The sequence below is a fragment of the Canis lupus genome, chromosome 11, assembly GCF_011100685.1.
Source record: "Canis lupus familiaris isolate Mischka breed German Shepherd chromosome 11, alternate assembly UU_Cfam_GSD_1.0, whole genome shotgun sequence".
Classification (NCBI taxonomy): Eukaryota; Metazoa; Chordata; class Mammalia; order Carnivora; family Canidae; genus Canis; species Canis lupus.
Window position 1 is genome coordinate 50,709,367 of NC_049232.1, and position 15,876 is coordinate 50,725,242.

The 15,876-nt window shown below is 50.0% G+C and overlaps 1 protein-coding gene across 5 annotated transcripts; it reads right to left on the reverse strand.

Annotated features, from left to right (window-relative positions):
- Positions 1 to 1,626: 1,626 nt before the first annotated feature.
- On the reverse strand, positions 1,627 to 15,864 carry AQP7 (aquaporin 7). 5 transcript variants are annotated; one of them, XM_038552608.1, is made up of 9 exons: positions 15,557 to 15,864; positions 14,461 to 14,512; positions 13,116 to 13,249; positions 10,278 to 10,395; positions 3,648 to 3,771; positions 3,150 to 3,233; positions 2,772 to 2,890; positions 2,376 to 2,593; positions 1,627 to 1,993 (listed from the first exon to the last, which is right to left on the reverse strand). In XM_038552608.1, exons 3-9 carry the CDS (start codon positions 13,172 to 13,174, stop codon positions 1,711 to 1,713), a joined length of 1,005 nt encoding a protein of 334 aa, XP_038408536.1. In that variant the 5' UTR covers positions 13,175 to 13,249; positions 14,461 to 14,512; positions 15,557 to 15,864; the 3' UTR covers positions 1,627 to 1,710. The 5 variants fall into 5 exon arrangements, with proteins under 5 accessions (XP_038408536.1, XP_038408533.1, XP_038408534.1 ...); XM_038552605.1 differs by having other exon boundaries at positions 3,096 to 3,233; positions 15,557 to 15,862; XM_038552606.1 differs by lacking the exon at positions 13,116 to 13,249 and having other exon boundaries at positions 3,096 to 3,233; positions 15,557 to 15,862.
- Between the last annotated feature and the right edge of the window lie 12 nt (positions 15,865 to 15,876).

The following is a 15,876-nucleotide window of genomic DNA, read 5'->3' on the forward strand; positions in this document are numbered from 1 at the left end:
GGGCTAGGATCCCCCTCTGAACTCCACAGCCCCCTCTCTGCCACTTAGCTCCTTCCCCATGATTACCTATCCTCATTAGACTGTGCTCCTTGAAGGCAGAGACTCAGCCTCACCCTCTTCAACATCTGCAGTGCCCAGGCAGGGCCTGCACACAGGAGGTACTCAATAATTGCTGAAAGGCTGAATGCACAAACAATGACAGGAACCATGGGTGATGCTGCCTCTGAGTCCCACAAAGCAGGATAACTCCTGCTCCATTCCGGAGTGAGTGAGGATGCTGGCTGTCCCACCTCCAGCAACCTCTGTGCCTGTCCACCTGAATCCCATGAAGCCATTTCCTATCTCTGTACCTTTTCTTTTTTTTTTTATTAAATTTTTAAATTTATTTATGATAATCAGAGAGAGAGAGAGGGGGGTAGAGACACAGGCAGAGGGAGAAGCAGGCTCCATGCACCGGGAGCCCGACGTGGGATTCGATCCCGCGTCTTCAGGATCGGGCCCTGGGCCAAAGGCAGGCGCCAAACCGCTGCGCCACCCAGGGATCCCCTCTCTGTACCTTTTGAAAGAACTTCCTTCTTTGCATATTCCTTCTGACTCTGGATTTTCTTGGTGTGGGAGAGCTCTGGCACCAGGAGGAGGAGGAATCAAACCCCTTACCTACTTTCAGTCTACATTAGGCATTTTCAAGGCGAGGGGTGATTTTGCCTCCAGGGGTGAGAACATGGATTTTTGGAAGAAGATGAAAAAATCTTACTCTTTTTTGTATAATGTATTTTGTATAAAATAAACAGATATAAGTATACCTATGGTATTAAAATATGTGATTAAGAAAGAAAATGGTGACTGGGTGACGGGCCCTGAGGGGGGCACTTGATGGGATGAGCACTGGGTGTTTTTCTATATGTTGGCAAATTGAACACCAATAAATAAATAAATAAATAAATAAATAAATAAATAAATAAATAAATATTGGGATCCCTGGGTGGTGCAGCGGTTTGGCGCCTGCCTTTGGCCCAGGGCGCGATCCTGGAGACCCGGGATCGAATCCCACATCGGGCTCCCGGTGCATGGAGCCTGCTTCTCCCTCTGCCTGTGTCTCTGCCTCTCTCTCTCTCTCTCTGTGTGTGACTATCATAAATAAATAAAAAAATTAAAAAAAAATAAAATAAAATAAAATAAAATAAATAAATAAATAAAATAAATAAAATGTCTAAAAGGCTTCTGAGGGGAATAATAATGGAAAAAAAAAGGTTGAGAAACTCTGATCTATATGCTTGGGCCTTGTTTTATCTGGTCCAAGGACTAGCTAGAACTGAAGGAGAGTCTAGAGTCCTATCCTAGGGCAGCTCACCCCCAGCTAGCTGTTTTCCTTTCCCCCAAAACGATCCCTTCCCTACGCTAGGCCTGAAAAATCCACCATTCTGTGTCTGGCATCCTTTAATCTCCTGTTCCTACTGAGGCCGTAGGTTGTCTTCCCCCATTCTCTCCCAGGGTCGCCCCAGCTCCTAAGGCGGGAAGGAGTTAGAGACCTCTCAGCTCTGTGCTCCAGCCCTGGGCTACTGCATAACCATGGAGTTCCTGGAAAAATCCAGGAGGGAGGCCCAACCACAGGAGGCACCCAGGAAGTGAGGGTGCCACTGTGTTGGACAAGGCTTTCTTTATTGGAGTGGGGGGATAGGGTCACAAATAATCTTACTTAGAAGTAAGCACTTAGAAGTGCTCTAGGTGGATGGGGTCACTTAAGGGTGGGACAGTCTGGGCTAAGGGTCTGTTGGCGGGAGACACAGAGACAGGGGTGAGGGAAGAGGTCATGGATGGGATTTGCATGGTCTTGGGCAGCACGGGTATTCTGCGGTCTTCATACACCATGGAGTTCTCCAATGTCTGGGGCCTCTGTGTGATGCTGGAGCCAATGAAGACCAAGTAGATGATGCCACCTAAGTAGGCACCTAGGAGCGGTGCCACCACCGGCACCCACCACCAGTCCCGGACCCTGCAGGCAAGAGGCAGAGGCCTGCTGAGGGGGCTGATGCCCAGCACAGCACCCACATCCAGTCAGGCTGAGACAGAGAGTAGGGCCTGAGTCTAGAGGAGTGACCCCCATTCTAGCCTAAGAGTTGCCCCTGAGCCTGCCCTGGTCAGCTTCAGTCTGATTCAGGGCCAGGGCTGATCTGTGGCAGGACTGACATTCAGTCCAAGAGCAGCATCTGCGTCGGTGCTGATCAAGGGGAAAGAGGGGATCCACACCTGTCTCCCCAGACCATCTGGGAGTTTGGCAGGACTCTAGACTGTGCTGCTTCTCACATCACCCTCCCCCCCTCTGCATGCAGGGGACCCAGAGAAAACTTGCAGGAATGGGCTGGGCAGGGCAGTACCTGAAGACCTGTATACCCCAGCCAGCAATGTAAGTGAAGAAGCGGGGAGGCAGGTCCCGGGATGGGTTCATGGCATAGCCTGTGTTCATGCCCAAGGACACTCCAATGACAATAATGAGGACGCCAATCACCAGGGCCTGTGTCCCTTGTAGTGCTGGGTTGTTCTCCTTGTCCGTGATGGCGAAGAGACATAGCTGGAGTATCCCTGTCACTATCACCTGGGGAGCAGACACCGTGGCAGCCACCTGGGGCCCCTAGCCAAACCACAGCTTCAGCAGTGCCCCCAGCCCCAATCCACTGGCAGATACCTCATCCAGAGTTCTTGTCCCTTCTATTGTGAGGACTGCCTGCTAGATGGGGAGGGTTAAGGAGGGGAACCCACACTGGACCACTGACCTCATCCAGGAAGCCCATCCACAACGTCAAGCGGTCAGGAAGGTAGGTGGCAAAAATGTTAGCGGTGGCTGTGGGACCAGTCACTGCCAGATGTCCGCCCGAAAATTCGATAATGGCTGCTGTAGAGACACAGACTGAGTGTGAACCTGCCACCAGCTTAACCCCACTGGAGCCCCAGGATTAAGGCTGTAGGATCCAGAGGTGGGGAGCACCTGTAAGGCTCTCTCCCAAATGTTTTCACAGACCAGGATACTAGGGTTGGATCTTCCCATTTTTCAGAGGAGGCTGAGGCCAGAGATGGACAACCCAGGGCAGGACACTTACAGTAGAAGAGGAGGTAGATGGTGGCAGCAGCCAGGAAGGAACCCAGAAACTGACCCAGGATGTAAACAGGAAACTTCTTCCAGGACATGCGGCCTAGTGCACAGTTGGTGAAGGTCACGGCTGCATTCATGTGGGCCCCTGAGGGGAGGGGCAGAAGTGTCAGAGGTGTGAGAGCAGAGACAAACAAATAATATGAGAGCAACAATAACAATAATAATAACAGTATTTATGGAGTAGATTCATTTAATCCTCATAAAGACCCACAAGACAGAGACCACCATTTCCAATTCACCATTAAGGAAAGTAAGAGACAGAGAAATTAAATAACTTGCCTAAGTTGGCCCAGGTAGTAAAAATGGGGGATCCAGGGGAGCTTATGAAGATTCTGGGCAGAGAGAGTCAAAAGAAAGGGGTTCAGGGTGTTCTCCCTCCCCTCAGGCCAGTAAGGATGGTTTCAAGTGGACTTGGAGAAGGGGCTGGCTGGAGGTAAGCAGGAAGAGCCTGGAGGGGACACCTGGCCCTGCTGATCAGATGGGGCCCGGGCTCACTCACCAGAGATGTTCCCTGCCACGTGCACTCCCATGGTGACTCCAAAGCCAAAACCCAAGTTGACACCGAGGTAGCTCCCAAATCTATTTCCTAGAACCATATGTGCCACAGAGCCAAGGCCAAACACCTGCAAGGGAGGGCCTCTGAGAGGACTACCTGCACAGAAGCCCCAACCTCACAGGAGGCCTCAAGCTCAGTTTGGGCTCCTCATCCCCATGCCCCAGGCCACCATACATTGTCTTTGGAGACCCTCTGCCATTCCCTCCTTCTCCAGAAATTGTCCTGACTTCTTCAAGATGTGACCAGGGAGAGCTGAGTGGGGCTATACAAGGAGCTGGGAGAGAAGCAGCACCCACACCCCTAGACCCCAAGCCCACCCAAAGTTCAGGGTAGGAGGCAGGGCTTCAAGGAGGGCATGGCTGGTGCGGATTGAACCCCTCAGAGTATCTCACACTTCAACCTAACCTGCAGGAAATTTCTTCAAGGGATTGCCAAACTTCTGGCCTGGACTCTGCCAGAACCCCGCTCCCTATACACACAGTGGCCCTGGGAGCCCAGTGTGGTTCTACCCCTCTTGCCTTCAGCAACATTTCCATTGTCCTCAGCTGTCATTTCTGAATTTCTTGTTCTTGCCCATTCGTAGCTGCTGGATCACCTCAGAAGATCCCCCCGCCCACCCCCCGGCCCCAGACCCTCTTCACAGGGAAATTAGAGGCCTGAAGCTAGGCCCTCACTCAACCTCCCACAGCTCCCACCGGAATCAATATCCACCTTCCCCTTCAGCTCTGGTTCTGGTGCCCAGGCTCTCCATCCCTCTCCAGTCACCTCCCTCTTGCCTGTATCTTCCACCCTCCCCTTGACTGCTCCCACAGACTCAGGTGTCTTCCTTCTTGCCTGAGCCCAGCCTCTCTGTCTAGCTGTGGACTCCTGGACCCCCCTCCCTGTGTGGACCTAGCTCTAAGAAAGAATACACTGGCTGGCTCCTTGATCCCTTCCCTTGCTCTCTCTCTACAATCTGGCTCTTGCTTCCACATATCATGGACATCAAAGCTCTCCCTGAGGGCTCCAGCCTCCTAATTTCCTAATGGTCCCTTCAGACTTGTCTTACTTTGCTAACTTAGACCTTTTTAACCACTCTGTGCTTCTGGAAGGTCCCTTCTCTTTGGCCTCCACATCTCTGTCTTTCCTGGTTTCCTCTTACTTCCACAGCCTCCCTCTCTATAGTTTCTTCCCACATTTTTCTTTCTTCATCTGTCTCGTGAATATGGATGACTCCAGCACTCATTCCTTGGTGCCTTTCATGTCTCTCCCCAGTCACTCTTCCTCGGCCTTCTTACCACGTCTATGGCTTCAGAGATGCCTGATGCACTAAAATTCCCAAAACCTCCACCTAGGAGCTAGATCCCTATCTTCAAATACCTACTGGGAGTCTGGGTTTTTCAAAGACTAGATCTATGGGTTTTTCAAAGGCTCTCTGTTGAAAGCTTACCATCTCTCAGAAAATGTGATCCTCATCCTATGTTCCCCATTCCAGCTGTCCAAATTTGAGCTTCCTCACCCTCATCCTCCACACCCAACCAGCTCTGCCTGCATTCTATCCAGATCTTACCCACCCTCCTACTTGCAGCCAGCGTGACCTTTCTAACAGAAAAATTTGATCATGTCTGCCCCTTGTTCAAACATTTACTGGCTTCCCTCCATTTCTAGGATAAAGTCCAAACTCAGTAGGCCACAATTTAAGACCCTGTATAATTTTCTCTCTTCTGCTTCCCAGTTTCATGTCTGCTCCAGTGTGCTCTATGTTCAGCAATGTTATTACAACTAAACACTAACAACCATTTATTGAGTGTTTGTTGTATGCTAGACATTTGTAAGCAAGTTATATCTATCACCTCCTTTAACCCTTACACCAACTTATGCGTTAGGTGCTCTAATTCTCCCCATTTGATGGATTGTTAGCCAAGTCCTAGAGAACCTGACTGGCTTGTCCAAAATACACAGCCTGCATGGAGGGAGTCAAGGTTTTAATGTAGGCAGTCACTTTGTCAAACAATTCAAACCAAACAACATACTGCTCCCTGCATGCCTTGTTTTCTAATGCTTCTGTGGTTTTGCGTTGTGTTATTCCCTCTCCTTGGAATACCTCATCTCAGATTCTGAAAAATCAATATTCTAAAGCCACATTAAGATGGCACCTCCTTTGAATATTCCATGTGCTTTAGATATACTGTCTCTGAGGGACCTATAGATGTCGGGGCTGCTGGAAATAGAAGTCTAGATCCATCATCCAATATGATGGCCACTAGCCACATGCAGCTATTAAGTACTTGACATGTGGCTAGTCCAAATTGAGATCTGCTCTAAGTGTGAAGTACACACCAGATTTCAAAGACATAGGAAAAAAAGAATGTAGAATGTCTTATTAATAATTTTATACTGATTACCTATTGAGCTGGCAATATTTTGGATATATATATATAAATACAATAATTATTCAAATTAATTTCATCTATTGCTTTTCACCTCTTTAATGTGGCTACTAGAAAGTTTTAAATTACATGTGCGGCTCATATTGTATTTCCCTTGCACATCTCTGTTCTAGTGTTTTTGAAGAAGGAAAGCTGAAGAATTGTGGACATGGGGGCAATAGATAAAGCCATCAAGGAGGATGAAGGTGAGATGATGGTCAGCTGAGGGCTGAACCTAGAGCTGCACATAAGTCGGTGTTAGAAACTCTGGCTGGAGCAGGTGTTGAAATGGGAGAGGAACAAAGGAAGAATGTGCCTGGAACACCAAAGAGAAACAGAGTTTCCCAGGAGGGTGTGGTCCCCACCATCACATGCAGCCTCTGGGTCAAGTGCATAAAAGCCTGAAAAGCATCCCTTTGGATGTGACCATCCAGCAGTCCTTAGTAATGTGGTGAGCACTACATCATCAGGCTATAGAAACAGAAATTAGGTACCAGAAATTGAGAGGTAAGTATGTGATGAAGAAGAGTTGAAAGGGGCAGCCCGGGTGGCTCAGCGGTTTAGCGCCGCCTTCAGCCCAGGGTGTGATCCTGGAGACCGGGGATTGAGTCCTGCCTGCTTCTCCCTCTGCCTGTGTCTCTGCCTCTCTCTGTGTGTGTCTCTCATGAATAAATAAATAAAACCTTGGGAAAAAAAAAAAAAAGAAGAGTTGAAGGATACCACTGTAGACATCTCTTTGAGAACCTGTCTGAGGAGGGAGGGAGGAAGAGCGTGATAATTGAAGAGGCTCAAAGGGGGAAGGGAAGATGTTTTGCGCTGTGCCAGTTTAAGTAGAGAGACTTCATTTTTTTTTAAATTTTATTTATTTATTCATGAGAGACACAGAGAGAGAGGGAGGGGCAGAGACATAGGCAGAGAGAGAGAAACAGGCTCCATGCAGGGAGCCCGATGTGGGATTTGATCTGGGATTCCAGGATCACGCCCTGGGCTGAAGGCAGGCACTCAACCGCTGAGCCACCCAGGCATCCCAGTAGAGAGACTTCAGTATGGTAAGGTTGAGAGAGGGAGAGGCTCTCCCTCAAAATGGAACAAAGTACCTGGGTAGACTGGAGGGTGGGACTGGTACAGGAATGGAGGGTCCTCCGTGAAGGAGGAGCCTGCCCTGGCCAAGGAGGGGACACATGGATGCACAGGTAAGTGGAGTCTGGTGCTGCAGGGTTAGGTGGGTGAGCCAGACGCAGGAAGCCTGCCTGATGGTTTTCTCTGGTAAGCTAGAAATCCAGCCATTTGCTGATTTTAAAAAAAAAAGGGCAGAGTACAAGGCAGCCTTGAGAAAGTTCGAGAACAAGTCAGATAGCCTCAATAGGGTTGGGGAGAGGCAGCTGAGCAAGGCCATGTAGGTCCCCCAAGAACACCAGGACAAGTGCAGGGAAGCCCAGAGGCAGACTGGCTTAAGGCCAAGGGTAGGATGAGGCAGGAGAGGACAGGAACAGATGAGGCATTGGGGTGGAGAGTGAGAACAGGACAGCTGACAGGCTTGAGGAGGGTTGGGAGGTGCAGGGGCTGGAGCACACACAGAGAGTGCACATTTCCAAGTAGGAGCTCAAAACCATTTACTAAAAATAATGAATGAGTGAATAAACCCCTTATGACCTCCTGTGTCAAAGTTGCCAACTGGCAGCCCATGGGCCAGTTCAACCAGAACACATGTTTTGTTTGGGTAAGTTGGTTTTGACAACCAGAAGTTTCAGCCTCTCTTGGAAAATCAGAAGCTTGGGCAACACCGGCCTGCATTCCACCCAGTGTGGCAGCAGTCAACTGGAGCAGTGGCAAAGATGCCTTTGCACAGGCTGGTACTCCACACTTAGCCACAGTTCCCTCTGCTCTGAGTTGACTCTCTGGCCCCCACAGCATGTAAGTTTGCAACTCCTCTGTTTCTGGCTCATGTCGACAGCTGGTTTTCCAGGCCTCTAATGGCCTAGCCCCTCCTCTCCATGGTCAGTGAACGTGGCCCAGCCCATTCAAGTCCCAATAGGTACGAGGCCAGCCCTGAGCACAACACTCTGGAGGCTGTAGAACGGAACAGAGTAGAACAGTCCACTTCCCTGATCCTGGCTGCAGTAAATGGGGCCCAAGGTCACACTCGTTTTTCTGACAAAATCTTCCCCCTGATGACTGAGCTTCCTGTAACTGAAAAAGCCCCCAGTTCTTGTCACAGGCCCAACAACTGAAAGTAATAACACAATGTTCTATATGAGCTTATACCTCCCTGAGTTCTTTTATAAGTAGTGTTATTCCCCTTCCATTCTCACAACAAATCCGCCAGCAAATGTTTCTGTTCCTATTCCACAGATTGGGAAACTGAGGCCCCGAGACTACTAAAAGCCTGAAAGTTAGGGCCTTACCTCAGTTGGGGGAGAATTAACAAGCCAGAGTGTTGTGAATCCTGCCTTAGCTAAACTAAGGGACAGAGTGTAAAGAGACTAAAGGTCAAGGCTGTGATGTTAGATTGGAGTGGATTTAATTTTAACTTAAAATGTCATCTTGGACAAATAACTTTGTCTCATAGGGGCTCAGTTTTCCCATCTCTGAAATAGGATAATAATAGAACCTCCCTCATAGACGTATGGATTTGCTGTATGGATTTGAGGATACTGTACAGGAGGTAGTACCTCCTACCTCCATGGTTCCAAGGTTTAACAGCCCTCATGAGGCTGGAATGTCTTGTCATAAATGAATGACTTAGCCCTGGATTAAGGCTGGACACCATCCAGTTGCCATCCTTACAGCTCAGGAGTCTAAACAGTAGGGCAGGTAATGGGGAAAGGGAAGAAGGCAGGAAGCAGGGAGGGGGAGCAGTCGAGAGTGCTTATCATGACAAGAGACCACCACATATGTCCCACACGTATACTGGGTATCTGCCAGCTTGTTGTGGCTGTTCCATTTATCAATAAGGAAGCTAAAGTCCTAAACAGTTAAGATACCTGTAAAAAAGTCACACCTCTAGAAGATAGCAGAGACAGGATTCAACCAACTCCACAGTCCATAAAGGTCCAATTCAACATGCTAAATAACTGAGAAGACAGGGGTGGTCTCAGTGGCTCAGATGGTTGAGCGTCCAACTCTTAGTTTCAGCTCAGGTCATGACCTCCATGTTGCCAATCCCTACAGACCCTTGCCAGGAGTCACTTTCTCTGGCCTGTCTGCAGCCTCCCACTGCTGACCACTCCCTCCTGGTGGACCCACCCTTCTATCACAGGTCTCTCCACTCTTCTCCTCTCACTTTTCTGGCCACTCCTCCTCAGCCTTCTTTGTGTGCTCCTCTTCAGGGTTCTGTCCTCAGCTTTTTTTTTTTTTTTTCCTCTCTCTATACATTCTCACTGGATAGTTTTATAACCACCATCCATAGTCTGATGAGTAAAATCCTTACTTCCAGCCCAAGTCCCTTTCTTGAGCTCCAAACCTCTATATCCAATCTCCTAAATGTCTCCACTGGAACTCACCTGATCACAACCAAACTGACCTCACTTCTCATTCTGCAGAGGGCCCGGGCTCCGGCACCTACCTCTCATCTACTGCTTGCAAAGCCTCAATTCTTCCACAGCTCCTTCAAATGTGAGCTTCTTCTCTATCCCTGGACCAGTCATCGCCATCTCTCTATCCTAGGTCAACAGCCTCCTAACTGCTTCCCACCAGTTCTGCTGAGGCCCACACTGCACCCCAAACCGCCTTCTAAAATCTAAATCTGAACACATCACTCCCCAGCTTGAAAACCTTTAGCGTCTCCTCATTGCCCTCGGTATTAATTCTCAAAGCATGACGCTCAATGACACTTCTCTCTAATCTCTGTATTCTTAGTTTCCCTTCTCACCACTTCCAGCCATGCTCCCTGACACCTGTGCCCCATCCCATGGTTTTGTTCTGCCCCCCACATAGTATGATCTCATTCTCTCCCAAAAAAACAGCCAGAAAGAGCTCTCTTCTTACTTTCCTGTGTTTCCCCATCAGGACTCCAGGTCCAAGGCTGAAGAATGGATAATGTGACTCAAGGGTCCGTGGTGGGGAGGGGGTCATGGATTGCTTTCACTGAACCCCACCCTCCTGGGGCCCAGGGGTTCCTGACCTTTCCTCAGAGCCCGCCCCATCTGTGTCACCTACCACTCACCATCATGACATACGTGCTCATGAACTCAGCCAAGAACTCTCGCACCATATCCTTCTGCAATATTGCTTGCATCCTTGTTGTTATGGGCGATGAGACCACCTTGGAGCCTCGGATGGACCTGGAACAGCAGCCCAAGCCCCGTGGGAAGGAAAGAGAGTCAAGTGCATTCGCTGCCCATCACCCTTTAACTCATGGCCGTTAATGGGTAACCCAGAGGTTACCCACACACACCTCCTCTTGCCCAAGGCAGCTGGTACAGCTGGGATCAGAGACAACTGAGAGCCACAGGGGTGTGGAGCGGGACTGGTGCTAGATGGCCAGGCTTGGTCCCTTCTTTTCGGAGGAGACTGGACCAGTGGGAAGGGTACACTAATGAGGCCATTTTGCAGAGGGGGCAGTGGGGAGCTGGCAAGTGCCATTTGAGTGCCAGTGAGTCTCAGAAGAGAAGCAGATGGGAGAGGGCAAGCAGACAAGTGGAGCTCAGCTGTCCCTCTGTCCGTCTGCCTGCCTGCCTATCTGCAGGATCCAGGCTTTGGGAACACAGGCCAGGCATCAAGCAGGACCTGTTAAAAGTGAGGCACTCTGCAAACAACACAGGGTGTGGCAAAGTCTGCTCAGAGCTCTATAAACACGGAGGCCTGACACTTGCATCAGGTTCTGCCAGAGATGAAGGAATCTGCAAAGTGCATGGGGCTCTGTAGCCAGGTTGACACAAACAGACTTCGGTGCGTGAACAAATGAATGAATGAACAAATGAGAGAGAGGGTGGAGGAAAGGAAGGACTGGATCTCCCACTCTGTTGTATGCTCAGTGCCTAGCACAGGATCAAACACAGAGGTGCAAGATATATTGTCCAATGAATAAAAACTGGGGAATTCGTCTGTCATACCCTCCATTAAATCCCCAGAACCTTCTACAGGGCCTGGCACATGGTATGTGCTTGACAACTATTTAGTAAATGTATGGTTGAATGGATAGATAGACAAAAAACTGAGTTACAGGCTCCATCATCTGCTGGGAGGGGAGGATAGAGAGTTCTGGTTTGGGGAAGGAAATGGGGTCTGGAGGCTGAAGAAGAGGTGGAAGGCGACAGATACTATTAAGTGTGGCCTTGGTACTTGTTCAGACTGGTGACCCTCCCCTGCTGTATACCCAAAGCTGACACCAGCCCCTCAACTACCTCATTCTGGTAGGAATAGCGACAACACTGCCCCACCCCATCCCAGGCTTCCTGAAATCTCCCCGACCTCACAGCAGCACAGAATAAGCAGAGGGAGTAAGAAACGTAAATCAGACCTGGATAAAACACCTTCCACTTTTCTGGCTGAGACCCTATGTGTAGTCTCACCTACCCTAGTGCTTGCTCTCTCCTTACCCCAAGGAAACAAACCAATGGCTGACCATATGGAGGGGGATATAGAGTTGCCCAGATAATTTACTGGCTTCCATCCAACTCCAGTTCCCATGCAGCATCATATGCCCCTATGGCCAGCCTCTCAGCTATGAAGAAGTGCCTGTGAGTACCCTGAGGCAGGCAGGTACCCATGAGGGTCCTGGCAAAGTACCACAGAGGCAGTGAAGAGGTGGACAGAGCAGAAAGCCAAGGACACCAAGAGAGTTTTCCGACTCTGACCCCTTCCTTCTCATCACACAGCAGACAGGACACAGTAAGCAACAAATAACCACCAACCAGCCACTGGTCCAAAGATTTATCAAATATCAAATGGCTGCTATGTTCAAGCACTGTAGCAATGAACATTGTCATGATCCCTGCTCTCAGGAAGAAAAGCAATGGAGCTATTGTTGTAAAGAGTGAGGAGTGTTGCCACAGGTGAAGGGTGAGTTCTACTGGATTTCAGGAAGGAAACAAGTCCGTTCCCAGAGGAAAGGATAGGAGGGTCTCCCACGGGAAGGGAAACAAGTTGAGAATGGAAGGCTGGGCAGATGAAGGAGCATCAGGGGAGGGGTGGGAAGAGGGCTTGCCACTAAGACAGTGTGTAATATGTTGACAAGCTCCCCAAGGATGGGTCAGCCAGAGAGGAGAGAAAGTGGCATGAGGTGGGCGGAGAGGGGCACAGGGCCAGATGGCAGAAGGCCTCATGGCCCATGTTAGAGAATCTGAACTAGACCCAGAGGGCCAGGGGATTCAGTGGAGGATTTAAGCAGGAGCACTGCCTCCTCTATGGAGGCTGGGATGAGAGAACAAGGGTGGGGGTATGGCAAGCAATTAGGAAGCTTCTGCCAGAGACTGCTCAAGTGGTGATAGCAGCCTGAGCCAAGAAGGTGTCATGGAGACAGCTAGAAGACAATAAAAATGACACACTTGGTATTTGATTGAAAAGAAAAATAGAGAAGGAAGTCAGTGATGACCTCAGGTTCAGGAAGAGCAGCAGAATGACAAATGAGCCCAGGAGAGAAGCTGTAGGCTTAGGCAGGACCATGAGGAACCCCTCTCACTGTGTGGAATTTGAAGAGCCTCCTAAACATCTAGGTGGAGATAGGCAGTAAAACAGAGGCAGCTGGTCATGTCTTGTCTAGACATACACATCCAGAGGTCATAGGTGGTCATTTGATCCCTGGCAGAGATGAGACAGCTCAAGGAGAGGGTGTAGAATGAAAAACTGGCCTACAAGCCAAGAAGCTAATGGTAAACCACATAATTATCTAAGTAATATCTGCTAACCAAGGAGCAACTCACCAACCAACCCTTCAACTAATTAATTAATCTAGCAACTTAGCTAACTGATGGACTTTCCTGTTCACCAGCTCATTTAATTATCAATCAATCAACCAACCACCTATAAGCCAGCCATGCCCCAGCCAGTAAGGTATACAAACCCAGTCTCCACCCTTGGATCACTCCATCTAGTGGATCTGATAGATAACAGCAGCAACATCAGAGGCAAGAAGCCAGGGGTGGGAGGTGAGGCCTGCAGACTTCTGAAGGGTGGGCAGGTGGTAGCCTAAAGTGCCTATGGAGGAAGAGAGAAGTGGTGGAAAGAATGGTGGGAGTGAGTACATTCTAGATATTTTAGGAGATGTGACTAAATATGAGGCATGGGAGACAGAAGTGTCAAGGACACTGGCTTGAGCAATGGAGAAAGGGATCCTTGGCTGACTGAGAATACAGGAGGAAGAAAGGGCTTGGGGTGTGAAGGATGTTTTTAACTGGAACTGAGTTGCCTGTGGGACATTAGTGGGTCTTTGGAGACAGTGTTGAAAGCCCCAGAGAGTCCAGCACAAGGGGAGCCATTAATTCTCTCCATCCAGGAGTGCATAGATAAAAAATATCTGTGGAGCTGCCAGGCAGCAATGAAATGTAATAAGCAAGTATATTTGTGTGTTAGAGGGTAGTATGGTGCACCTGGGTGGCTCAGTTGGTTAGGCATCTGACTCTTGATTTCTGCTCAGGTCATGATCTCAGGGTTGTGAGAGCGAGCCCAGCATGGAGCCTGCTTAAGATTCTCTCTTTCCCTCTCCAAAGGGAGGAAGGGAATGAGAAAAAAAAAAAGAGAGAGAGAGAGAGAGAGAGAGAGAGGGAAGGAAGGAAGGAAGGAAGGAAGGAAGGAAGGAAGGAAGGAAGGAAGGAAGGAAGGAAAATAGTATGGCCTATGGGGAAAATTAGAGCAGGGAAAAGGCAGTTAGGATGAGCCTCACTGAGAAGATGACAGACATGAGGTGGTGAAGGAAGAGCCTTCCAGACAGAGGGAAAAATCACTAAACGACTCTGAGTATGTTTGAATGAAAGGAAAGGTCAGTGTGACTGGAGAGAGAAAGAGCAGGGACGGCATGGGGGAAGATCAGAGAGGAAACCAGGACTAAAAGGCAGGGCCTTGGCCATTGCAAGGACTTTGGCTCTTATTGTCCCTCAAAGAGACCTGAGCTCATGAGGGTGAGAGGCAGCGAGTTCAGTTCAGTTGAGCACCACCTACATAAAGGCAGTCGGAACCTACTCACCAACTCCTTGGCCCTCACCCAGCCTTTCTGAGCATCCCATCACCCCAGGGCCCAGGCGGAAGAGCCCCTTCCTCTGGGCCTCATGATCCAGTGGGAGATGGGAAGGAGAGGGGCTGGGGGCATCAGCCATGAGGGAGAGGCTGAGAATAGGGCAGGAAGGGCACAGGGGTGCACTAGGGGGTTGGGGGCCCGGAGGCTGGAGGAGGAGAATGGGTAGGGTACTTACCGCCTCTTCCTATCTGATTGAGTCATGTTCTGTCCTTTGAGATTTTTAGATGCTGTGGTGCCAAAGAGAGGTCATTAGGGCTGGGGGGCACAGAACTTGGCCCCACATTCTCATCAGACCTCAGCCTCCCAAGGGATAAGCCACAGGGACAGGTCCTGCCGGTTCCAATCTCCCAACCGAGCCAAGCTAGCAAGGAGGGGTGTGGATGTGCTTCAGCCAATGGGAAAAGGCCCTGGAGTCCCACCCCCTCTACCCATGCTGGCCTCAGGACCCCGGACCAGGCCCTTCACAGGTCCTCCTGACTTCCCCAGGTTGCAGCCCAGCCTCGGACAATGGAGATGCCTACAGCCTCCCCTCAGTGGCTCCACCCTCACATATATGGGTATTACTGCCTTTAATCTAACTTCAAGCCCCTTGCTGCTCACTTAAATTCTGATTTTCCAGGCCCTTTCCCTTGTGCACGCGTGCACACACACACACACACACACACACACATACATATACACTGAGGTCCTGAGAATTCATTTAGTCCATAGCTCTACCTCAGAACAAAATCTGCCCTCTTACCTTTCCTGAAAATTCCCCAGTGTATTCCTATTGTCCATGCAAACGGCCACTCAGAGGTAACCCTTGAGTTTCCCCTTCCTGTGAGCTCCCCTCGCTACCGCACATCCCTAGCCCTGACTGCAGAACCGTGCAGCCCCAGCCCCAGCTTCCCATTCTAGCTAAGCTAGCCATCAACCCATCTTTCTGATCTGCATGACTGGCCTGGTCTGAGCGCCCTCCTCCTCCCCAGGCCAGTGCTCTCCTGACAGCCCAGCCCTATACACCCTCCCAACCTCTGCTGCACTGCTCTCAACAGTAAATTTACAGGTAAGGAAACTAAAGAACAAAGTGTGTGACATGCTTGTGTCACCCAGCAACTCAGGACTAAAGCAGAACAAACATCCTGGCTTTCAACTCTCAGTTGGGGTTCCTTCCCCAGACAGTCTTATAGTCATCTCCCCCTACAACATGATCCCCAGGAAGTAGCCCTCTGAGGCCTGAGCCACAGGGAAGGACCCCTGTCCCCAGCCCTGCCTGGAGCCCAACTTACTCTACTGAAGTGTCTTGTTTCTCAGTGTTCACTTTAGGCACGCCTCAGTTATAGCAGGTCTTGGTCTTGTTCCTCTATGACTGTCCTGGGCTCTGGCTGCACCCCCAGCAGGGACTCCACTGTCCCTGTGTCCCCAGTCTAGAGCCTGCCTTTCAGCCCTCTTCGGGGTGGCCCCACGCACTGCTTTGCTCTGCTCCTCCAGGGGAGAGGTCAGTGGGGCAGGGGTTTGGCCCCTGCCACTTGGGCCAAGTCCAGACACACTGCCTAAAATAGCATCCTTTCTCCTGCCAGCGGCGCCACGGAGACTAGGTTCTGAGGCA